Source organism: Grampus griseus (assembly GCF_964374135.1).
Source record: "Grampus griseus genome assembly, chromosome: 16".
Taxonomy (NCBI): Eukaryota; Metazoa; Chordata; class Mammalia; order Artiodactyla; family Delphinidae; genus Grampus; species Grampus griseus.
The window spans coordinates 53,981,711-54,008,086 of NC_139010.1; the positions used below are offsets into that span (position 1 = coordinate 53,981,711).

The following is a 26,376-nucleotide window of genomic DNA, read 5'->3' on the forward strand; positions in this document are numbered from 1 at the left end:
TGGTCTGGGTTTCATCTCGCGACTTCCGACGGCACCAGCGGGTCGGCCTGGCTCAGGGCGAGCTGGTCCTTCTTCTCCTTCTGCAAGACCTGCTCCTCCCACAGCGCCTGGTCCCACCTGATCGTCGGTGAGCACCACGGGCTTGTACTTCTCGTCGAAGAGCCGCTCGTTGGCCTCCGAGTGCAGCTGGTGGGGCCCGACGGCGCGCAGATGTGCCGGCAGGTGCAGGAACTCGTCGTTGTTGATGTCACAGTCGCGCATCCGGGCCCCCAGCACCCACCAGCGGCCCACGAAGCCCACATCCAGGATCCAGTCCAGGAAGTCGACCCAGCCGGGCTACAGGTAGCGGCAGCGGGCCTGGCAGAGGCTGGCCTGGGCGTCGAAGGGGCCCGGGCTCACGTGGTGCAGGCAGCCGCGGCCCCGCAGCAGAGCAGCAGTTGCACGAACGCCTCCGAGTCACGGTTGCGCGTGGCGGGGCGCCAGCAGCAGGAGGGTCCCTGTCGCCTGGAGCAGCGCCTCCTCAAAGGCCACCGTGCCGCCCAGCAGCCCCCCGTACACGGCCGCCCGCACGGGTCGGGCCTTCGCCACCGCCACGTCCCCGCAGGCTTCAGCGTAGTCCCGGAGCAGCCCGCCCACACGCCGGGCTTTGAGGCCGCAGCGTCACCAGTCTCAACGCGGCTTCGGGGCCAAAAGGGACTAAGGTTGTTTGGAACCACTAACCCCACAAGCACCCGAGGCCCTGTTTCCCCCACTGACAAAACTTTTGAGGAGACTGTAATTCCCATGCAAATGATATAGAGATAGACAGCAAGGTTGAAGAGAGCTGCTGTGTGCTGTGATAGTATATGCCCCTCGTGGAATTTATTAAAGGCTCTGAGAAGTCCTGCAGTTAAAATAGAAAAAAAGAAAGCTTGTTTAACTTTGTTTAACCCAGTATGTCTCTAAATTATTAACCAAGGAACGGTGTTTTGCATAAATTCAGTGTTGCACACTTTGGAAAATACCCATTTAAAGCATGGGAACATTCTTATGAATTTATAAGAAGGAAAGGAGAGGGCACTTTTGAGTTTCTATATGCTCCATTCTAATGTAGTTGTAATGTAGTGATTGACGTGATGGTTCCAGGCTGAACAAAGAAGGGAACTGTCCATGCTCTAGGGTCAAATCCTTACCTTTGGAGTTTGAAGAGTTCATTTTATCAGATCAATGCAAGTAAGTAAGCACAAGAATTTGATTTATACTAACTTAAATCACTTGAGATGCATCTAAAATCCAGAATGACAATGTGATATTCTGTCGCTACATGAGGTTGTATGCTGAGTGATCAAGAACACGAGCTCTGAAGTCAAAAAGACCCTGATTCAGATCCCAGGTTCCTAGCTTACTATTTATGTGACCTTATGTGAGCCTCACATAATAATGCTATCTACCTCCTAAATTAATCCATATAAAGTACTGAACTCGGTTATCAGGGAAATAGAACTTGAAGACACTGTGTCTCACAGTAAATTTTGTTAGGCTGTTAGAGTGTCTAGAGATACGACCCTATTCTACTGTAGAATAACTATTAACTGGAGAACATGGGGCTGAGAGCAAACATTGACTGTAAATGAGATCGATAATTATATTCACCAGAAATTTTCTAAAAATTTTTTCACAAGAGAAGAACTACGGTTGCCTGTGGGATTAATGAACTTTGCTCCACAAATAATGAGGAATGATCAGGGGTCACAGAGCTCCTGGGTCTTTAATCCATCATAGAGTTGCCCATGTTGCAGAGAGGGAGATCTGATGGTGACTTACAGCTGAGAGTTGGGGCAACGTGGCCTGTGAATAGGAAAGAGGAGATTAAAGGGGAGCTCAGCAAGAATGAGAGAAAGCGGGAAGTATTTTTAACAGCTGCTGTTTAAATGTGGAACTTGAAGAACACAAAATATGTCCCCAAAAGATTTCTGGGATGTTTCTTTGTGGTGCATGATACAAAATCCCCGAGTAATCCTGCTTTAAGGAAACTTACACTAAAGGTCTACATTATGTTTCAAGGTTTCTAACCTCAGATTTGTGTTTCCTTTGAGTGTGATGCCGTGCTTATATTGAGACACATGGGGCCACTATATTTATTCGAGTTACACCTACCAGGCTTCTTTTTCTTCTTTTATTCAAATTTGTTTAGGTCTCCTTTATTGCTATTTCCCACAAATCACTAGATTCTTCTTCATTCATTGTAACATCATGTGACTCATGTCTCAAGATACATTGTGATTTACAATATATCATGTTATTTACATATTTTATTACATTATCTCTTCTCTTGCATATTAGATAAGCAGCTGTTTCATAAGATTTGGGAGTTACTTTTATTTCCTTCACAGAGTGCTATGCTTTGAAATCATGTCTTAGAGCTGGTTAATTCTGGGAAGACTTTCTATATATGGTTAATTCCACTGTACATAAATTATCAGTGTCAGAAACTGCAATCTGCCTCTGTCATCATTCAGGCTACATTCTGACTCAATCTGGGGGAAATCTGGTCACTTTCTCAACCATTCAGCAAGTTGGAGAGTGAAGCCACGTAGGCTTGATTTGAGTACCTGCCTTATTTTAATTATTTTCAAATATGAGCTTAGAGAGAACCAAATATGATTTTGTATTCCAAATCAACACAGGAGCTCCCAGGACAGACCTGGTTTCCATTTTTCTGTTCCATCCACATCCTTATTGGTTAATTAATTTGAACAGACTGCGTGGCCCGATTTTTGGATCAGAAGATATGGTCGCCATACTCACAGAGGAAGGAATCAGGGAAAGTAGACTCCCCTTTAGGGAAGGTACATAATGAAGGGTGAGGCTAGTTGGAGTTTAAGGGATAAGGGAAGTTTTACTGGTTTGTATTTAAGGATGAGGGAAACTAATATCTGTGTAGGCAAAGAAGAGTCAGTGGGAAGAAAGGGATTGAAGGTGGAGCTATCCACTGAGGCAAAGTGAATTTGTGCTAAGGGAATAATTTTGAGCCTCTGAATGAATGTCTTTGGTGCTTCTATCTAATGCGCTCATTAATTTCCCTCTCGCTGCCACCTTCTTGTTACCAGTTGTGGAGCAGGGAATGAGATTTATTTATTTTGTTTATTTAGATACATCTCCTCATTACCTATTTCTTCCTTACTTGTATAGGTGGTTCTGTCCCTGCACACCTCCAGGTAAATCTCAGTGGAATCAGAGTCTTTGAGGGCTGAATGTTGGCAGAGCAGACCGTGAAGTTTTGAAGCCTGGTGTGCAGAGGGTCCCTGGGTCTCCTGCGTATTCAGACATAGGGTGCATATGCCTATATGTGTACAGGCCTCCTCCCCCTACTGCCTTCTTCCCTCTTCCACTTCAATTGCTGTGCCCATGCCCACCTGCATTTCTTTTCATGGTGGTGGTTAGTCCCGGAGGATGAGGAAGCAAATGGTACATTTTACTTCACTGCTACTCTGCAGAGTGTCACAGTGAACTGGTTAGGGAATGGTGTGCTAGATCAGTTCTGCTTCTGAAAACAGGAAACTAAGCCTTCCCCTACCTCCAAGGAGTGGGAGGGGGCAGGCAGGAGAGATATCAGAAAGGTCTCCAAAACGGGAGAGATAGTATAGAACTATTCACCAAGCAGAAACTTCAGTTGAGAAACGTATAAAATTTTGAATGGCTCTCAAGTAAATACCTGTCATAGGGGATACCAGCCTTGGTGTAACAGTGACTTTTGTTGCTTTATTTCAGAACGCCAACCAGGCACCTCTATGGCCAATTCCAGTGCCCTCCCTTCAAGTTCAGCTGGGATCAGCAAGGAACTGATTGATCTGCAGCCCCTCATCCAGTTCCCAGAGGAAGTTGCCAGCATCCTGATGGAGCAGGAACAGAATATTTACCGAAGGGTCTTGCCGGTAGACTATCTTTGCTTCTTGACCCGGGACTTGGGCACTACGGAATGCCAGAGGTCCCTGCCCTGCCTCAAAGCGTCCATCTCAGCATCCATTCTTACCTCCCAGAACGGAGAGCATAATGCCCTTGAAGATCTTGTGATGAGATTTAATGAGGTAAGAAGCCACTCTGAGATGTTTTGTAATGATTTTTAAGCATTTCTCCTTTTAGGTTTGTTTGTTACTGATATCTCATCTACCTGTCTGTCTGCCCACTTCCATGATGACTGTCTCTTTTCCAGGCAATGTCATCCTCTCTTTCACTTCACTCCACCCTTCAGCCTAATTGAGACCATCTCCATCCCATACCATTACCATGTCCACAAGCCTTCTCCCTTTGGACAACCAGTATCCCCCCCGCCCCATTTTCTCTATGCCCTTGCCAAAATATTCTCCCTGGGCCCATTTTCAAAGATTCTCCCCCTGTTCCCACAAGTGCTTTTAAGACCAGATGTCTCAATTTTGGGTTTGGCCAAGGGATCATGGGATCTGTCTGGCCCACTCTGTCTTCCACTATCAGACCTCCTCAGCAGAAATTAAACACTAATATACCTGGGTAAGGACAGCTGGGAGGAACATGGTCGTGAGGGGCAATGAATCACCTCATTCCTGATCTCTGCATCCCATCAAGCTCCTCAGCCCCAGAAAGTCCCTCCATGGCCTCCAAGGCCTTGCCAGAAGCAAGTTCTAAAGAGGACAGGTGTGACCAGAGTCTGGGAACACCTAGGAAGGAGGCAGTGTACGAGCTCTAGGCGCTCACTGGGAGGAAAAGAGCCAATGGCTAGCCACCCTGTGGTCCTGGACCAAGGATAAAGGACAGGATGGAGAGGAGGTCGCCATGCTATGCTAGGGTCACAGGATGCTCCTCTCTCAGGCTTAGAGAACACATTCATTCCATAGCATAACCCCACACCCAGACCTTTCTGTTCTGTGTTTTATTTCTTCTAGACTTCATTTCTATGTCTTGATTTTTAAAACACAAAATTACAGTCTGTGTGTTTGGTGGTTGTTGGTTGGTTGAATTCCACAAATACAGTAGTTTCCTACTTTAGTCATTTAGTAAACTACCTAAATGCTAAGAGGATGCTCCCATCCTAGTTTGTATATATCTCTGATTGACAGAGGATCAATCAGCCTTTGTTACTTAAACACTTTCCAACTATAGCAGTTCACCTTGCAGCCTCCATAGCCTTCCAGTCATGACCCTGGTGATGGTTGTATCACAACAGTGATAAAGCCCAGTGGATGGAAAGTATTAGAGGCTGAGCTCAAGCAATTCTGTATCCAGACATGCCTTGAGCATCATTCCTCAAAGGGAGATCCATTATCCATAGGAATTGCTAATATCCATCTAGCACCATCATACTAATTATTTAATATGTGCCACTTATTTGTTCCTCACAACAACCCTGGGAGACAGATCCTTGTCATTGACCCCATTTTAGCAATGGGAAAACTGAGACATGAGGAGATGAAGTTCTTTGCCCAAGGTCACACGGGTGGTAGGTGACAACAGTGAGACTCAAGCCCAAAGAGTCAGGTCTCAGAGCCTGGGCTTTGAACCACAGCAATATCCTGCCTCTCGCCTGTATCAGGCTCATACTGAGCGTGACACCTGCTAAATTGCAGATTCCTGATCCACTCCAAACTGAGTAAGACAGACTCTCTGGGAGTCCACATGAATGCTTGTAAACCACACGGCCCCCAAAGTTGCCTTTTAAAATAAATCTGATGTTCTTGATTTTCCTTGCTGATAAAAACAGAGTGGAAAATGAAAGTTCCAGTAAACTGGGTGATTGTATTAGTGGATTTTACTGTATATCATGAATTATTTTAAACTTCCTGATCGACTCACTCAGACATCCTTAGGACCCTACCCTTGTCCTTTGTCGCTATTGTTGTTGTTTTAAATTCCACCTGAAGTTAAAAGTGATTTGCCTGAACTTTAAAAAGCTAGTTTTAAGTTAGTTTTGGAGAGGGAAAACTTGGATCTCTTCCATTTAGTACCATAACTTTGAGAATCAAAGATGAAACAGTGATTTCACTAATTCAGAATTAGTGATGATATGAACCACAGCTGGGTTAAGGCATGCTTGGGACTATCTCTGAAAATAGTTAAGCTAAGCAACTTCAAAATGTAAACAAGGTTTCTGGGAAAACACCTGAACTACTTAAAAGAACAGTCTGTATTCAAGTATTCTCAAGCATCTATTTTCATACATATTATGTGTATGCCGATTAAAAAATCAGTCTAATGTAGTCATTACAGGCAGATCCCAAATGACCTACACTAGGCAAAACTGGGAGAGCTAAATTCTAGTTGTTTTATATCCTTTCAGCTAAAAAGGCTTCATTCCATTGAAAGAGAATTCTTAAATTCAGATTTCACCTATTTAGAATGGTCTTGCCTCCAAATTAGCGTGGCTTTACTTTCTGTAAAGAAAAAGAAGAAAAGGAGCTAGCATTTAGGACTAGACTGGAGATTGTCACTTTTTTTCTTTTAATTTTATTAGAGTATAGTTGATTTACAATGTTGTGTTAGTTTCAGGTGTACAGCAAAGTGATTCAGTTATACATATACATATATTCATTCTTTTTTAGATTCTTTTCTCATATAAGTTATCCCAGAATATTGAGTAGAGTTCCCTGTGCTATACAATAGATCCTTGTTGCTTATCTGTCAGTGTCACAGTTTTTAATCCCACTAACCCTTATGACAGTTGTGTAAGGCAGTTATTATCTCTGACTCACAGGTGAAGAACGTGAAGCTTAAACAACAAAATAAATAATGATAGTATTGGACTGTGGTCCATAGAATAAAGTAAATATTCATGAGTCCATACTGATATAAATAAATAAGTGAATAAATAAATCAATGGGAGGAGAGGGAGAGGTACAGCTCTTACTTATAAAAGATTTCCAATTAATAAATGTAGAAGGGATGAGGGAAATGAGAAATCACCATTAGGACACCCCAGCAATAAATTGTTACAGGCGAGAACCACTGATGAATGCTAAAATTATTGAACAAAATATGAGAAACAAGATATTTGCATAGTCTCAAAGTATCTATTCACAAAATATGTATTAATTACAAAAGGAAAAATAGAACAGTGAGAACCCCAGTAGACACCCACCTTAAGTAAGTGCTCAAGGTCAACATGACCAATAATAAGACATATTGATGTCTTATTACTGGTCACATCTCCTGATGTGACGCACTCAGAAGGACTAGATGTAGTCTCTATGACGTATTTGCCCCCCCTAAAAAAATAACCTAACTCTAATCATAAGAAAAAAAACATCGGGCAACCCCAAATTGAAAGACATTGTACTCTTCAAAAGTGTCAGGGTCATGAAAGGTAAGGAAGGACAGAGGAATCGTCAAAAATTAGAGGAGACCAGGAGTCATGACAACTAAATGCAGTTTGGGATCCTATTAGATCCTGGACTAGAAGAAGGATACTGATGGGGAAACTGGTGAAATTCTAATCAGGCATGTAGTTTAATCAGCATGAATGTATCAATGTTAATTTCCTGGTTTTGATAAAGGGACTATATTTAAGAAAGATGCTAACACTGGGAGAAGCTGGGTGAGCTATGTATGGGAACTCTCTGTATTTTTATAACTTTTCTGTAAATCTAAAATTACTTCAGAATTAAAAGGTTTAAAAAAATAGTGAAGCTCAGAGAGGTTGAGTCACTTGTCCAAGGTCACACAGTGGCTGAATGAATGTCAGAATCCAGATGTCTGTCTTTAAAGTCTATTCTCTTCTCAGCCAACTGCCTTGCCTCTCTACTTGTTAAATTATCAAGTTAAAGTTTGTAGTAAAACCAGAATTTCTGATTTTGAATTTAATTAGCCTCGGTCTCCTTTCCCTCTTCCCTCCCTCTCTCTACTTCTGTTCTAAACCTCCTGTGCATCTACCCTTTTTCTACTCCTACCATTTCTATTTTTATCAAATTTCCTATTACCACTCCATTCATTCACTTAAGACTTATTTATTGAGTGCCTACTATGCTATAACCTTTTCTTTTTTAATTGGCGTGTCACACACTCTTTTAAATAAGAAATGAGCAATATATGATGAAAATTTACAACATTATTAGCCCATACTTTGGTTCTGTCAAAATTGGATTCACAAAATAAATGCACTTTCCTCAGTGGAAGTAAAATATATATTTTTTGAACATGGGAGAATCTCAAAGACAAGAGAGAGACTACTAGCTGCACTGCTAGTTACTTAGGAGAGAAGCGAATGCATTTGTTCATACATTCAGTCATTCAGTTAACATGTTTTCAGCACTTCTCAGAAGCAGGAGACCATGGTGGATAAGCAGTAAGGGAAATGAATAACAGTCTGCGTCTGCCAGAAGCTACCAGTCTTAAATTGTAGTCAGGCATGGGCACAAATCACTCCCAAAAGAGGCAGAAAATACATGCAGTGTGAGTGGCACAGATGGTGGGAGCCGAGGTGTCTAGGTGGGTGATCAGAGCTCTCTCTGCTCAGCACTGGAATTTGCGGCTGGGCCTTGAGGGATGGCTGGGATAGAAGGGGACCATCACGGGAAAGGGAAGGAGGACATTCCAGACGAGAACACAACCAGTTCTTGTCATGAGCAAGAAAGATTCATGACCTAAGGAGGCAGCTTGCCGCTCGTTGTCAGTAAAACCTGAGCATGAGCTAGAAGTTTCCCGAATTCTTACAACTCTTTACGTAATGACTTAACTGTAACGTGGGGAAAGGGGAGAAAATCCCTGATGCCTCTCAAGCAATATTGCTTAACGTTAGTTCTTAGGAAAATATGGTTAAAATGCAATTCCAGGTACAATCATGAAACGACTGAAAGTGTTTGGCTTACATTAAGGAACGCCAGGAGATAAATCATTTAAAATCAATTTAGACTGTGGCTTGGAAGCAATTTGTCTCCCCATTTCCCTATCTCCTGCCCGATGTCAAGACTGGCACTCACCGGAGTGACTTCTCTTTATCCTTGCAAGTAAACAGAAGCAGGTACAAGGGGCTAGGCCCCAAGCTGGTGGTAGTCAAGGGGGCACTGGGGGTGGGCTCCATCCTGCTCCACTTGGTTTGGGAGACAGGGCTTCCTGAACCCTTTTGATCTGGACACCTCTCTGTAGTCATATCCTCGACCTAAAGCTCAAAGAGCCCGTGTTCTCTCTTCCTCCCTTCAGGTTAGGCAGGCTCACTTCCTGGCCACCCACGATGTCTCTTGCTCTGACCGGCTCAAATCATATTGTCCTTTTTCCCTCCTCTTTCTTCCTCTCTCCAGCCTCTACCTGTAGTCCACATTCCTTTTGATCTTACTGTTTTTTAATTCCTCTTCGAATACATTCCAGAGCCATTTATCCCTTCTAAAAGGAGACAGAGAGGCATTTTTGGTAGATAACTTTACCAGAGAGATCACACGCTTTAGCACATGCATTTGAGAAGATATGAAAGGCAAATAAAGATTGAGGAGCATCCTTACTCCCTTTGCGTTCATGCCCTTTTCTTGCGAAGGGCTGTGATGGAACATGGTTTGGGGAGGTGGTGTATTCTAGGATCACAGTTCTGAGTTATGAGTTCTCAAACCTTATGACTCATCAATATAGCCTCTGCTCCTGTCCTGTTGTTCACCCACTGATGATCTTTGGGGTTGGAACTCATCATGGTCTGCATCTACAGCTGGTCCTCAGGATCCGTCAACAGAGTAAATTTTCAGCTCCATAACCTACCACTGCCCACATCACTGCCAGACGCTCTTCTGTGTAACAGTTGATTTCTCTGACTGAGGGCTGGTTTTCAGCTTCAAAACGCCATTAACAGGTTTACTTTTTCCTATGCCCTGAGAGAGCAGTTTTTCTTGTCAGGTACGTCTTAGCAAGACCATTCTCTGGGCTCCTCTTTCAAACCAGCTGGTCCAAGAGCAGGTGATGAGGCCAAGATTGAGCCCACAGTTATACTGAGACCCCAGAAGGCTCTGGAGGGATTCCACCTGGCTTTTTGCCCCAGGTGACCTTCCTCTACCCTCCTGTGTTTGGTCAAACTAAGCAGTCATCAACCCGCTTCTCTAGCCACACAAATGTGGGCAGCCCAAAGTGACACTCAGTGCTGTTCCTTCCATCTGGTGGGTTTCAGCAGATGTCAGCTCAATAGTTTAAAGGCCACCCTCTCTATAAAGAATGCCAAGGTGCAGCTTAACTCTCTGGGAAAGAGCATAAGAATAAATAAACCATCTGGCCAGAGAAGGGCTGTTTGGGCCTGTGTCCTTTCAGCCAGAATTCCTTGGGTACTTCATAAGAGATCACGATCACTTTGACAAATTCCAACATCTAGAAGTCTGTCTGGTCGTAGCCAAGGAGACTATTTCGGCATAGTAAGGAAAAAGCATAACATGTGATAATGACCAAATGTGTTCCTTTACTTGGTTTTGAATTTGTACATTTAACCATGTTAGGAAAGTTTCCTATCAAAGCTTTCCCCTCCCTCTTTTATGCAGAAAGCCAAGCAAATCATCTGTTCAGGTCTGCTGTACAAACTTTTTTCCTCATGTCTGAATACCCATGAGGTAAATTGTTAATAAAGCCCTCTCAAGGTAAGGGAAATTTCAATTCACTTTGGAAAACCAGATTTTTTCCTTGGGAAAGCACATCTCCCTAGAGGCACACCTCTGAGAGCAGAAATTGTATTCATTCCCCAGAATATTTCATGGCACATTCCCCGGTTAACAGAAATTTTAGTTCAGAAGTTTCTGGACTAAAAAAATACAGTAGGCAGTTAAACCACAGAGACTCAGCTGTGCAGGGCAGTGTTCTAAGAGCAAGGTTATTTGTAGGGGACTTATCTGCCCTGGAGTCTATTGACAGCAAATCATGTTCGGTGGTTCTTGGCAATCAACACCCACAGGATTCTACTCACTCAGCGTAACACTAAGTAAATGATGGGGCTGGAAATGAGGAGGGGCTTCACAGCACACCAGAGCCAATATTCGTGCTCCATCTACCTGGTGCCATTGAATCAAAAGCCATAAGAGCCTTTTTTCCTCACCTTGGTCTCTTATTCTGAATGAAACCGTTTGCTTCACAACAGGATTCAAATATTCTTTACTATTTCAATACATATAACATTGTTAACCTCCTTGTTGACTCCTTGATATTGAAAATGTGTCATTTCCTTTGAACTGGGAGACTGTGATCCTTGAAATTGGTAAGACAATGGTGTCACAAGGTGTCTGAGAACATTGTCCCAGAAGAGGAACAGAATAAATTGTCATATCCCAGGCAGAAAAGGGATTTAGGTCTTTGGCTTTTAAAGTTTCCTTTTTGGCTTTGAGGGTTCCTTAGGTACTGGATACCTGAGAATGTAGAATGCCAAAAGAAAATTAAAAATTTTACTTTATTTCTTTAGCTTCATTTCTTGATCACATCACCTCTGCAGTCTTTTTCCTCCTCTTTTTCTGTATTTCAATTTTGCATGAAACCTACACCCCCAAAAGTGATGGCTTTGAAATTCAAAATCTTTAGTTACATCTGTACTCCTAGGAAGACTGGGAGTACAGTTTTTGTGGATTCTTTTTTTTTTTTTTTTTTGGCTGTTCTCAGGCTGTGCTCAGAGTTGGGGCAGCAGGAGAAGGCGGTGGAGAGGGGCTGCTAAGCACCTTGTGAATCAGAACCTCCATGCCTGTGTTCATTCTTTGAGCATCAGACACGATTTCCTTTAACAGTGGCTTTCACTGGTCAGCAGAACGAAAGCAGTGGGCCTCAGAATATATATATATATTTTTAAACATCTTTATTGGAGTATAATTGCTTTACACTGTTGTGTTAGTTGCTGCTGTATAACAAAGTTAATCAGCTATACGTATATCCCCATATCTCCTCCCTCTTGCGTCTCCCTCCCACCCTCCCTATCCCACCCCTCTAGGTGGTCAAAAAGCACCGAGCTGATCTCCCTGTGCTATGCGGCTGCTTCCCACTAGCTATCTATATTATGTTTGGTAGTGTGTATATGTCCATGTCACTCTCTCACTTTATCCCAGCTTACCCTTCCCCCTCCCCATATCCTCAAGTCCATTCTCTACGTCTGTGTCTTTGTTCCTGTCCTGCCCCTAGGTTCTTCATAACCTTTTTTTGTTTTTTTAGATTCCACATACATGTGTTAGCATATGGTATTTATTATTCTCTTTCTGACTTATTTCACTCTGTATGACAGTCTCTAGATCCATCCACCTCACTACAAATAACTCAATTTCATTTCTTTTTATGGCTGAGTAATATTCCATTGTATACATGTGCCACATCTTCTTTATCCACTCATCTGTTGATGGACACCTAGGTTGCTTCCATGTCCTGGCTACTGTAAATAGAGCTGCAGTGAACATTGTGGTACATGACTCTTTTTGAATTATGGTTCTCTCAGGGTATATGCCCAGTAGTGGGATTGCTGGGTCATATGGTAGTTCTATTTTTAGCTGCTTAAGGCACCTCCATACTGTTCTCCGTAGTGGCTGTATCAATTTACATTCTCACCAACAGTACAAGAGTGTTCTCTTTTCTCCACACCCTCTCCAGCATTTATTGTTTGTAGATTTTTTGATGATAGCCATTCTGACTGGTGTGAGGTGATACCTCATTGTAGTTTTGACTTGCATTTCTCTAATGATTAGTGATGTTGAGCATCCTTTCATGTGTTTGTTAACAGTCAGAATATTTTTTAAATATACACATGCCTGGAGCCGGTCCCCAGGAGATTCTGTGGACTCTCTGTGGATCCGTGGTGGGCCCAGGGATGTGTATATTTTAAAAGCTCCACAAGATAATACTGATGCCACCAATGGTTGAGAATCACTACTCTAGACCATCAGACAGAGGTATTCAAAGAACAGAACAAAGCTGTATCCGAAAGCAAATAGGGGGGAAATGATTCCTGTCTTTGGAATAGGAACTATTATAATAGTTGATAATTGTCCAAAGGAAATTTAAATAAATGTGATGACTTGCTTGCTTTCTCTTTCTTTCTTTCCATCCTTCCTTCCTTCTTTCTTTCTGTATTTTTTTTTTCATTCTTTGCTCCTAAAGGACTTGGTTTTGGAATCTTAAATATTCAAACTATTTTGTTACTATGACAGGATATTTTTATTCTTATTTACCCTGCTTAAAGCTCACATCATGTTTTTAGGATTTAGCCAACCTAGAAAGAGAACTGCCAAAGCCACTGACCCACTGGAGGCCTGTTTTATTCTGTTGAAAGCAGGCATCAAGTTACCACTCAATCCTGGGGCTGATAGAAGTAAGAATGAGTCCAGTGGAAATTAGTAAATAGACAAGTAAGATTTTGACATACATGAATAGTATTTTTTAAATGAAAATAGTTAACATGACTCAGAGAAGTAGTGCAGCATCTCCTCAAGGCCCAGTGTTCTTTTCCATCAGACATATCACTTTAAATGACACTCAACGCTGTGGGAAAGACCGGGTATGCTTTTGTCAGAGACTGGGATTTTGAGCCTCTCTCCAGGACTGAATTAACTGACCCTATTAGGATGTTTAATTCAACTCTCTGAAAAACCACTGTCTTAGAGATCCTTACTGCACATGTAGGAGCCAAGGAGGAATGTATTTATGCTTTGCTAAGAATCTACATTTGCCAAAGAGATTTAAACATTCATAAATCCAATTGCCTTCTCAATGCCTCCCGTTGGCTTTTTTCATTCAACAGATTTTTATTAAGTACCAACTTATATTCTAGGTACTGTTTTGTGTGCCGGGGATATAGCAAAGAACAAGACAGATCCCTTCCACACACAGAGCTTACATTCTAATGTCTAAAAGGCATCTCAAATATGGTCAGAATAGAACTACTGCCTTCTCACAACCCCATTCACATACTACCCAGTATCTTCCCTATTTATCCCCATCTTCCCCATCTCAACATCTACCTGGGTGCTCAGTCTAACAACCTAGGAGTCGTTCTTGATTTACTCTCTTTTCCCAAACTGCCAACATCCAAACCATCAGCAGGTCTCATTTGCTCTACTTACAAAATACATCTTGAATCGGACCACTCCTTAGCATTTCACCCGCCACCACCCTTAGAGCCAGTCACCACTGCACTCACCTCCAGTATTGCTTTCGTCCTTGCATATCCTATAATCCAATCCAAGATCACCCAGCGGCCAGAGTGACCTTTTAGAAACATAAAGCAGATCAGGTCACACCCTTCCTGAAAATCCCCCAAGGTCTTCCTCTTGCATTTGAAATAAAATCCAAAACGGCAAGACCCTGCATGATTTTGCCCCTGTTGACTTCTCCAACCTAACTTTATACCATCCACCCCTCTCTCTGTCTCTGTTCCAGCCACACTGACTTTCATTCTGTTCCTGAACACACTGAGCTAGTTTTCCCCACATAGACTTTGCACTTGCTGTTCCCTCTGCCTAAAACCATCTTCCCCCCACTGCTGTCTTCTTCTGAGCATGTCTTCTGATCATGTCTCAGTTCAAAAGTCAGGGAAGCCATTGACTTGTTTACTTTTTTCCTTAGAAACCTGTTTAACCTCTTCATTGCTGTATGTCTGGTTCTCCGCAAAGTGCCATTTACGTACTAGATGGTCAATAAATATTTAATAATAACTGGTGTTAGCAATTGTTTATTGAAATAGGAGCTGTTAGAAATAATAAGGCAAACAAGACATGCCCCTTTGTTCAAGGAATTTACAATCTAGTTCTAGGCATATAAGACATAAAATATTGAATAAATATACATATTTAGAAAAAGGCAGTGCTTTTCACGGGAGAGACAGTGGTTAGAGACATGCCATAGGTAGTGGAAAGAGTATGATTCTATTGCTAAGTCTGGTTTTGAGTGCAGGTTCTGCCACTTACTCACTATCGGAATCTAGACAAATAAGTGATCACATAACCTGATTTCAGCTTTGTATTTCCCACCTGTAAAATAGGATAATTTTATCAACTTCACATGGTTATTGGAACATTTAAGCAAGCTAATGTGTATAAGATCCCCCAGCACGGGATAAGTACTCAATAAATAGTAATTAGCAGGATTCCGTGCCACATGAGAGACAGGACTGATGTTCCGTGAGAGTGGAAGAGGGAGACCACACAGGCACATGTCCCTTGAGGATGACCAAGGACTTCAGAGCCTTGGAGGTTGGGAAGACTTTTGCCAGACACAATTATGAACTTTATCATTGATGAAGTTTCAGAGGTTATGTTATGTTCTCCTATCTCCACCAAATGTAGGAATCTCTCCCTTGCGTATTCTTATCTAGCTTTTACTAAAAACTTTCAAAGACAGAGTTCACTCCATTTTAATGAGCTTTTGATGTTAATGGAGCATAATTTGTTTTAAAATCCTGCCTTAAATCGAACTGAAATCTGCCTCCTTATAAATTCCACCTGTTGCTCTCAGGGGAATAATAGAAATTGCCTTCCTTTGGTCTGGTTCTCTTGAGGTTGGACGTTCCCCACATTGTCCAAACTTATATTATTTTTCAATATTCTTCTTTAAAGTGAGTCTCCCTAATCTTTTCTGGACAGTGAGACTCTCCCTTTTTATAGTTGGGTCATTCTCCCGCTCTTTACTTTTTCCATCTAATTATTAGCCCCCTGAAGGTCAACTAAAACCCCTAGACTTTTAGCATGCAAACGGCCATGCTCATCTTTTCTCTGTGTATAGGTTGCCTTGTTTGTTGTTTTCTTATGTGGATGTAATATTTTATATTTAAGTCTACTAAATTTTCTCTTTTGGGGCATTTTGAGTATTAATTTAGTTATGCATTGAATTAGCTACCACTCCCCATACTTTTTATATTCAGGCTTGATACATATGTCTCAAGTTTTTTAATGTAAATTGTAGGTAAAAATGTCAAACCAAATAGGAATTAATAGGAAGCCTTTTGGCACATCATTAGGCTGCTCATCAGGCTGGCCTTGAACCATTTATCCCCTCCTTGCACAGTGTTTTTAAGCTAGATGTGAATTTCCTTAATGCAGTCATCTGACAGATGTTTCTCATTTTGTCTCTGGGTATAACTTGAGATGCTCTGTGAAATGATTTCTTAAAACCAATAAACACCCTTGATATGTAAGTCAAATTATCCTCTAAATAGGAAAGAAAAAATGTGGTTAATTTGACAAATAGCTGTTTGAGGATGTCTAATGGTTATTCCATTTATTTACATAACAATGATGATGATGATAATGGCAATGTTGGTGATAGAGAAATTAATAATGTAGCCACTGTTGATTCTGTGCCTTGCACTGGGCACCATGCCAAACACTTTACATACCTAATCACGTAGTTTTCATGCAACCCTGAAAGATGTGAATCACTGCTTTATTTTACAAATAAGAAAACTGAGATTCAGAAATGCTACATAATTTGCCCAGTATCACATAGCTAGAAAGTGGCTAAGCTAAGATGAAATTCAGGCTTTCGTGACCCCAAAGCCCAAATTCTCTGTTGTATTGCTATACATGTAGCACTATGCATCTATCAATAGTTGCACAATAAATATTTGCCCCAGGAAATACCATGAATAAAGGAATGAGGGCAGAAAATGCTGGTTTGTTTGAGGGATTTGGGGGGTAACCAAGTAAGACTAGAACAGCATCTCCCATAGTTGTGGTGTGGGATGTCTGTATGCATTCTATGGAAAAATATTGCCCCATGGTCTAACATATATGCCACTTGCTGGGCAAACAGTGATAACTAAGTTTTCCTTTCTGCGTTGCAGGACTTCTCAGGTCATTTATTGTGCTCGTGTACACTGGGACTCTCTTAGAAGACAGTATGTCACAAACATACATGAGTATTGGGTATCTATAGGCCTGATACCTATTATAGAACATGCTTTAAGAAACTCTGTCACATAGGAGAAGTAGGTGGATCTGTCACATAGGGGAGAAAGTGGGTCTGGGCCCTAATGCCTTAGCCTCTCAAAGCTGCTTGGCTACAGATCCTTTGAGAGCTGGAGAAAGAACAGGGAAGGAAGTGAGGATTCAGCTCCAGGTCAAAGCAGGGCAGATTCTGTAGAAGGTGGGGTCTTGGTCCCTCCTGTCCTGGCACATGGGTCTGAATCACATGGTTTTACCAGGTGAGACCCTAATCTCTTGATTCGGATTTCATAAGCCTCACACAAACACAAGTTTCATTCCTTTATCGTTACACCTCATACTTTAAAAATTATACAGACGCTAAAATCATGTTTAAATCAACAGGGTAGAAAACGTGCAGGACAGGCCCTGGACAAAAGATGCAGCCAAGAAGTTGGCTGGCATTTCCAGCTTCCACAACAGTCTCTTCTATTCTCCCTCCCCCTCCCCCGCCAGGTACGCACAGCCGCCATGAGGCCCAGTACCCCTCAGCCACACCAATTCATGTTCAAGTTGCCTTATCTTTTTGTTCTGAGTTATTCTGTAATTTTTAAAATGCTGTTCTCTTCCATGAAAAGTAAAGTCACCATATATTTGTGGCAGTTCTTTATTTGGATCAATCGAATACATAAATGCAACAAATACTCCGTGGAAGCAGAGAAAATCAAAATCTGTATATTTAGAGTCCTTTGATCTAATACTGACTAAAAAGCTCCCTATTGCTATATAAAATATGATTTTTAAAATTTTTAGCTGGAGAAGGTAACAGCCAATCTTGGGGGAAGTTTTTAAGGTATACTTAAATTAAAACCCTTAATCAAATAGTGACACATTTATACTGTGCTTTACACTTACACAGAGCTCATCACACACGTTATCTCATTTAATCCTTATAGGGCCACTCTGATTTTGGATCTGGGGCTCCAGTCTCTCCTTCTGAGTCCAAGTCCAGGGCTCTTCCCCTCCATCACTGCAGCCTTTCACTCCTGCTGCATGCCTAGCATTTTGATAGATACTCCTAGAATAGCTTTTCCTAAACATTGTGCTGCAGAACCCTGGTTTCTCAACCTGCTCTGGAGGAGAAAATTTTTTTTTAAATTCATGGTTCAGTACCTTCCAGAAACATCTTTGCAGCTTCTTTCTTCTGTATTGATATTCCCAATGCACATTAGTGTACTGAAGGCTTAACAAGTCCAGCAATAAAAACACTTACAGTTCAACAGCATTTCACAAATGTATTTCAGCTCAAACTTTATTTTCTTGATCTTTCTTCTAGTTTTGCAGAACACACTGCTCTTAAAAAAATCAAAGACAAAAAATAGTAAGGAACAAAAAATACACATGTGAAATATTTAAATTACATTATAGTTGATATATGTTCCAGCCTTCCTCTGCCCAGGATGAGGGCTGCAGGTCAGTTAGGGGTGGACAGCTCCAAGATAGGTCAAATGAATGGCAAAGAGGTAGAATGGCAGGGAGGACCTTTTTAGTGAGAGAACCAGCTTGATCAAACATATTCTAGGCAAGATCATGCATGATCATGCATGATGGATTGAAGAAGGAGCCTGGGTGCAGGAAGACACATCAGGAGAGAGTCGAAGTAAACAACAGGAGATGACAGGGAGCCTGGTGTAGGATGCTGGGGAAAATGGCTTCTGATCATTTAGAAAAAGAATCCCAGTAGTGCAGTGACCCATTGAATAGGAAGGCTCAATGAAAGAGAAAGCTCAGTGAAAGAGAAGGTTCAAGACTGATTTCAGGCTTTCCAGGCAGGTCTTTTGGAATACAAGGGGCCCCTGTGACAGCATCTGGGCAGTTACGAAGGCCATCCAGTGTGGTCAAGAACCCATGCTTTGATTCAGACATGCAAGTGTTCAAATCCTGACCCTGTTTCTTATTAGCACAGTGGACAAATTACTTTATTTCTCTGAGCCTATTTCCCCAACTATAGAAGGGGCAAGAATATTTTCCTCATGAGTTGTGTAAAGGTTAAGTAAGATAGTGAATCCTTAGCTCAGAATAGTGTCTGGTGCAGTGTAAGTGCTCAACTCATGTTATTTCTGTTTTTACTATCATCATCATCATCATCATGTAAGGAGATATTCAAGTTGGGACATGTAGATTTTAGGGTGAGAATAAATTAAATTAAATAAATCACTCATTCATGCATTCATTCATCAAATGTTAGCCTTTAAGTTAACTATTTGCCATTTTAACTACAGAGTGTTTCATCTGCTCGGCATATGTATGGATAGAAATTACTAGATCCTGTGGTGTATTTCCTCTGTGAATCGTCTGTTCCTGTGTCTTAACCACTTTCGTGCTGTGTTGATATCTGTGCTTTCCATTTGGTCTTCGGGGCACTTCTTCCTCAGCGTTTGGTTTCTGTCAAATTATACTCTTCCTTTTCAGTGTTGAAATCCTGACTGTGCCCAACCAGCAAGAAGCCTCACCTGAGTCCATTTCTCAACCTGGTGTGCTTTTTCTTTCTTTCTTTCTTTCTTTTTTAACATTTAAACAAGTCCGATGTTTTAGCATAATAAAATAGAGAAAAAAGCAAAAAAAAAAAAAAAATCAGGTGGGAAGTAAGCAGTGGGAGGTAGGAGCCAGGAGTTCATGTACTACGAGATCGAGGCTGCAGATACAATTTGGGAATAATCCCTACAGAAGGGATGGCTGAGCCATTAGAATTAATTTGCTTCCTAAGACATCAAGTGTGAGAGAGATCACCGGCTCCAAGGATCAAGCCTTGCTAACACTCACTGTCATGACAGGTAAAATCATGCAGTGAGAAGGAGAATGTGGGCATCACAGGAGAATCAGGCCGTGTGGGTGATGAAAACCAAGGGGAAAGAATTTCCAATATGAGTGTCACATTATCCTGAGCCAAGGGAGTTGAGAAGTGCACTGATAGCCCAGAAGGACAGAATCAGATGAACAGGTCACAGAATGACATAGCATTTCCTTGCCTCTCCTCTAAACTGGGCACATCTGAAATGCAGTAGTCTGAGGCCAAATTTGCAGAAGGATTTCTACATACCAGAGCAGAGAGGACACTAAAGATTAAAAAGTGTTGTACAAGCAACAGCTGAAGGAACTTGTACTATTTTGACAAAATGGGAGACGACTTCTGAGGTGGTCAGGGTAGGTGCATTTCAGTATTTGAAGGGTTGCCATGAAGGTGAAATTGAGTTATTCTTTGTGACTTTAGTAGGCAAAACTAGGGCCTGTCATTTCATCTTGGCCTTGGAACAGTCTGCCTTCGGAGGTAGTAAGCTTCCTACAACTGGAGAAATTTCACACACAGCCTGGGTTGGCCGGCTGCAAAAGCTGGGAAGAAACTCCTGGTTTGGGTTGGGAGGTTGTCCAAGATGAAACTATGGCCTGGCCCACCACCTGTTTTTGTATAGCCTATGAAGTATGAATAATTTTTACAGTTTTAAAAGATTTTTAGAAATCAATAGAAAAGTAATATTTTGTGATGGTTGAAAATGATATGAAATTCAGATTTCAGTGTCCATACATAAAACTGCACTGGAACACAGCCAGGCTTATGCGTTTACATATTGTCTACGGCTGCTTTTGCGCCACAATGGCAGGGCTGAGTAGTTGCAACAAAGATTGAATGGCTCACAAAGCCTAAAATATTTATCCTCTGGTCCTTTCGAGAAGAAGTTTGCCAAAAAGTTTGAAATCATCCACAGGACTTTTTTTCAACTGGGAGATTCTGTGAGGGAGAAAAATTTTTGTCTTAGATTTGGGTAGGAGGTCCTGGGTCACTTGGTGACCACCAGCGCAATAGCTGCAGGGATGGAAAACCAGGGTGCAGTGGTGAGAAAATGTAGATGATGGGGTGGGAATACTTGTTTGAGAAGTAACACAGAAAACAAAGGTGAGAACATAGATGGCACTCATCAGACCAGCACGGTACAGGGAAGGTATGTAGGGATAGAAAGACATGTATAAGCTTGTGTCAGAAGAGAGACATAAAAACTCTTCCTGTGCTTGATGAACCCAGCGGTATTCTTAGTATCTGCTTTATTTTACGGCACGGTTAAACGTATCTGTTGTGATATCTCTCAGCAAGAGGGGATCTTCTAAATGTTCTTGTTTATAAATGTGCAGAAAATTTTTGCACAGAGAATCATGCTTTCGTTGGCCAAAGAAAGTGAACACTTGCTGATTTTCTGGCAATCCTAACGAAAATACTGAAGTGTATTTATACTCCAGGGGCCAAAATGAATTTCAGGATGACAGTGCTCAGATGCATAATCAGCCCAGCTTTCCTCTTCTACCTCCACGGGGTTTAACAACTTTGTCAAATCCCTTCCTCTGAAAGCCACTTCTGCAAGTGAGTTGAAACTGATTCTCTCTAGTGCCGCATAAACACAAGGCAGGCTTCCCTGCTGGGCTCTCAAAAGCTTGGTCCCCAACCAGTGGATGAGCTAAGCAGGCTAAATCCATGGAAAGTGTGGTATGAAACTGTATTTTTTAAAGAGCAAAACTTTCACTGCTTTTTTACAGTGTGATTTCCTTATTAACCTTATCTCGTGACCATCACGAAAATGTTTACTTCACGCTGTTTTGAAGCATTATGATATTCCAGAATTTCAAGCCAGACACAGGAACTTAGTTACTGTTCTTATTCCAATTAAGGCAAGATAGCTAATATGTAATCCAGTATAAGTAACTATTATCTGTGCCAGTGAAGGAACCAGATATTCTGCTGATGCAAATCCACACAGAACCAAACATCCTACTTGGGCTAATAGTTTTGCCATCCTTTCCCAGGAGAATTATGTGACAACCGTTAACAAGACCCACATTCATTCATTTGGTTTTCACATTTATTCCCTGGCCCTGTGGCAATAACAAGAGACAGCTCTCTGCTCTTCATTCTCTAGTAGCTCCTTATTGCCAATCCAACAGTGTTCAGGCACTTTTAGCCGCATTCAAGGCGCTCTCCAACGGACCTGTGCAGTTTTCTCCCCCAGTAATCCCTTCCTGCCCCTTTCGCAGGTATAAGCCTGGATGACGCACTGTTGTCCTCTGTGGGGGAGTGACAGGGACCCTGCAGAATTCCAGAGGGGAGCATTCACATAGTGCCCCAAACAGCAGCTCTGGGTGAGAGTGCTGGCTCTGGGGTTTGAATTCAAATCCCAGTTCCACCACTTACTGTCTGTGGGACCCCAGCTAATAAGTTTCTCAACCATTCTATACCTCAGTCTCCTCATCTATAAAATGGTACTAATAACATCCACCTAACATGTAAGGTTGCTGCAAGAATTACAAGAGACCGTTTCAGGGAGTGTGTTTGCCACGGTAATGAACCTAGACTCAAGAGCTCAATAAATAACTAATGATGAAGATAATGATTCTAGGGAACCAATAACTCTGGATCACTACTTTTAAGACAGATAAGAAAAATGTCCTTGTTTCCAATACTCTAACGTTTTAAGATCTCTATTTACAAGTTCTCAAGAGGTTTGGGGAAACGGAGGTCCCCATTTTGAAAGTTCAGCACACCTCTGCGTACCCTTTGAATGATTGCAAAAGTGCCAGATAGACGTACTGATATTAGGGTTGGTTCTACTGTCTGTATCTGGACTCATAGAATAGAGAGACTGCATCTGAAGTAAAGTTTTCTAACATTTTTAACTCATGTTCTCTTTCAAAATTAAAAAAATAAAACCATTCATATCCACATTTAACATGATTTGAAATTTCAAAATATAACTGATAGCATGAGTAAAAGCAATTAATAAAGTGCTAAATGTACATTTAAAAATACTACGTGTTCAGGACTTCCCTGGCGGTCCAGTGGTTGACTCCACGCTTCCAGTGCAGGGGGCACGGGTTCGACCCCTATTCGGGGAACTAGGATCCCACATGCCACACAGCGGAGCCATAAAATAAAATAAAATAAAATGAGCCTTAAAAAAAAATGCTACATGTTCTCCTCTCCCCTACCTGCCCTGCCCCAGCCCTGGCCAAGATTGTCATCACCCTTGCCAGGTGATGTGCGTGTCCAGACTTCACATGACCTCTTCCAGCCCTAGGAGTTTATGATTTGGGGACTCAATGTTGAAACCCTGGAGATCCAAGACTTCCTCTTAACAGGAAAGAAGTCCCTGTGTACAGGGACACAATGAGATGACATGGGAAAGAAGTTTCCCTAAGAAATGGAGGCTTTTTTTTTTTTTTTTGTAAGAGAAGTGACATGACAGGACATCTCTGAGGAGAGTAACACCACACCCAGTGATTCCCTTTCTCCTGGGAAGATGAGACTAGTAGGAAAAAAATCACACACACAAAAAGACATTCTATCAGCAATATAACTCCCTGAAGATTTTGAAAACTTCTTTATTAGAAATCCTAAAGAAAACAATACATACCCCTCTGCTCGGACTTAAGTTACATAACTCTGGACCATGGATGTGAGATCCTGACTTCAGGGAATTTCTGCCATCTCTGTACAATGAATCTAAAAATGGCCAAGGAAACTTTTAACAAGATCATGAGTGTGGAATCTTCCTTTTGCCTCTAGCCAGCCATGTGATGTTGAGCAAATCCTTTAGTCCCTGGGCATCAGTTTCTGCCCCATAAGACAAAGGATTAGACCAGATGATCTCCAGCACCCCTTAGAACTTGAGCTCTGACCTCCCCAAGTTTGAATCCCAGCTGCATGGTTTACATGACCTATGTTACTAAGCCTCTCTTTGCCCCTCTGTCAAATGCCCTGTAGATAGGGTCGTTATGATTAATAAATGCCATCTATTGTTTTAATCCTCTGATGCTGAATACATAAGATGAATTGAACATAATACTGAATCCAAAATATCCATTATGGTACAGATGAACAGGTTTGCAGGGCAGAAATAGAGACACAGATGTAGAGAACAAATGTATGGGCACCAAGGAGGGGGGAAAGCAGGGGCTGGGGGGTGGGTTGAATTGGGAGATTGGGATTGACATGTATACACTTACATGTATAAAACAGATAACTAATAAGGACCTGCTGTATAAAAAAAAAATGAAACAAAATTTAAAAATTAAAAAATATATATCCATTATGCACTACCCACTCAGCATACTCCTCCCTATTTGCAGGGAAAGAAGGGGCAGGAACTGAGTCTACCAGTCCACACCCATGGCCCTGGGCTCAGCAGCTTGGATTCTATGGGGTGCGGTGACAGTGAGGGTTCTGCTATTGCTACATACTATATATTTTATCATGAAGTGTTGTCTTCATTTCTTGGAGGTAGTGATTTCTTGTCTGATCCACCTTCAACCGGGTCATTGCAGCTGGGCAGAGCCCCCAGAGGGGAAGCAGCTACACCCCCAGTTCAGAGTGAAGGGAATCTTCTTAGGATGAGAGGGGAGGATCTATAGCCTGTCTTTCATGGGAGAAATTTAGGGAGAAATGGCCCCACTCAGGCATAATGGAGTGGGACTGCCCAACTCTGCATGCCTAATCCCCCTTCTTGTGAGCTTTCTCTACTGCTGGCAACACTTTTTTCATTTGTTTGTTATTTTCAGTGTTTGTCATTTTGTAACAGCTTTGTTGAGATACAATTCATGTGCCATACAATAGAAATATTTAAATTATACGGTTCAGTGTCTTTTTAGTATGGAGCTGTGCAACCATCACCACAATCAATTTTAGGACATGCTCATCGCCCACAAAAGAAACCCCCTACCCATTGGCAGTCACTCCCTATTCCTCCCTCACCCTAGTTCCTGGAAACCACTAATCTATCTACTTTCTGTCTCTATGGATTTGCATATTCAGGACATTTCACATAAATAGAATCATACAATGTGTGGTGTTTTGTGTGTGGCTTCTTTCACTTAGCGTAATGTTTTCAAGGTTCATTCACACTGTAGCACCTGTCAGTGCTTCATTCTTTTTTATTGTTGAGTAACATTCCATTATATGGCTATAACTCATGTTGTTTATCCACTCATCAGTTGATGGACATTTGGGTTGTTCCACTTTTTGGTTATTACAAATAATGCTCCTATGAACATTCATGTATGAATTTGTGTGTGGCTGTATGTTTTCATTTCTCTTGAATATTTACCTAGGAGTGGAATCACTGGGTTATATAGTAACTCAGTTTTTAGCATTTTGAGGAGTTGCCAAATTGTGTTCCAAAGTGGCTGCACCATTTTGCATTCTCACCAGTAGCATATGAGGATTCTGATTTCTCCACATCCTTGTCAAACTCTTTGTTATTACAGCCATCCCAGCAGATGTGGTGTGGTAGCTCATTGTGGTTTCGATTTCATTTCCCTAAATGGCTAATGATGTTGAATATCTTTTCATGTGCTTATATTTTTATATCTTCTTTGGAGAAATTTCCATTCAAATCCTTACATTTCTGACAATGAAGCATTTTATTAAGATACAGTCTCATCCTTCTTAGATTGGCTATTGTCATTCTGAATCCTTAAGTAGGAATGTGTGTCCTGGGTAGGGAAAGTGAGAGTTCTACTTCTAAGTGTGGACAAGTAGAAAGGGATCAGCACTTAAGACTCTCACTCTAACTGGGGTTTATGTCTATAAGCAGAGAAGACAGAAAATCAGTTGTTTTCTAGACAAGTGTCCATTCTCAATAGAAAAACTCTGGGCTTGAAGGTTGAAGACCTGAGTTCAATTCCTGCTTCTGCTTGGTGACCATGTTGCTTAGTATGTAACTTAGTGTCTTTAAACTTTCCTCTCCACTGCCCCCTTTCAGTGATCTTCTTCTCTTTTTTGAAATGAAGTATAATTTGCACACAGAATTCACCCTTTTTTGGTGTACGATTTACATTTTGACAAATGAACACAGTTGTGTAATGACCACCACAGTCAAGATAGAGAATATTTCCCTCATTCCAAAAGTTCCCTTTGTCCCCTTTGTAGTCAGTCTCCTCCCCTACTGTAAACCTGTGTGAATTAATGATCTGATTTCTCTCTTTGTCCTTTTGCCTTTTCCAGAATGTCATATAAGTGGAATCTTACAGTCTTTTGAGGTTGGCCTTTTTCATTAAGCATAATGCATTGGAAATTTATCATTGTTATTGTACATGTCAATACTTTGTTCTGAGTAGTATTCATTGTATGTATATCATACATAAAATTAAAAATAATTTTTAATTTTAATTTATCCATTAATTTAATGGATAGATTAAAAATGGATTTTTTTAATCCATTCATCAATTGAAGGACATTTGGATTATTTTGCAATTATGAATTAAACCACTAAAACATTCTCAAATAAGTGAAGATAGGTGTTCATTTCCCTTGGGTAAATGCTAAACTATTTTGCAAAACATTGTGCAAAGTATCTATATCATTTGGCATTCCCAAGAGTGTGAGAGTTCCAGTTGCTCCATGTCCTTACCAGCATTTGTTGTCACAAACCTCAGTTTTTTCATCTGTAAATGGAACAGCAATCTCTGTATTCCTCTCTCAGGATTGTTAGATACAAGTGAAAATGAAATCGCATAAGCAGACGTGCTTATAATCTGTGAAGTACCGTGC

The 26,376-nt window shown here is 41.4% G+C and overlaps 1 protein-coding gene and 1 pseudogene across 2 annotated transcripts in view; one reads left to right on the plus strand and one right to left on the minus strand.

Moving 5' to 3' along the window:
* Positions 1 to 26,376, plus strand: part of PLCE1 (phospholipase C epsilon 1) — a 275,357-nt gene that overhangs the window by 144,895 nt on the left and 104,086 nt on the right. Inside the window, exon 3 of the mRNA XM_082673434.1 lies at positions 3,751 to 4,067. Coding sequence (XP_082529560.1) covers positions 3,751 to 4,067 — 317 coding nt within the window. The remainder of the gene's footprint in view (positions 1 to 3,750; positions 4,068 to 26,376) is intronic.
* LOC309834531 (mitochondrial import inner membrane translocase subunit Tim29-like) lies at positions 6 to 14,276 on the minus strand (annotated as a pseudogene). The gene is made up of 2 exons (XR_014298544.1): positions 14,069 to 14,276; positions 6 to 883 (listed from the first exon to the last, which is right to left on the minus strand). The product of XR_014298544.1 is annotated as a mitochondrial import inner membrane translocase subunit Tim29-like (transcript).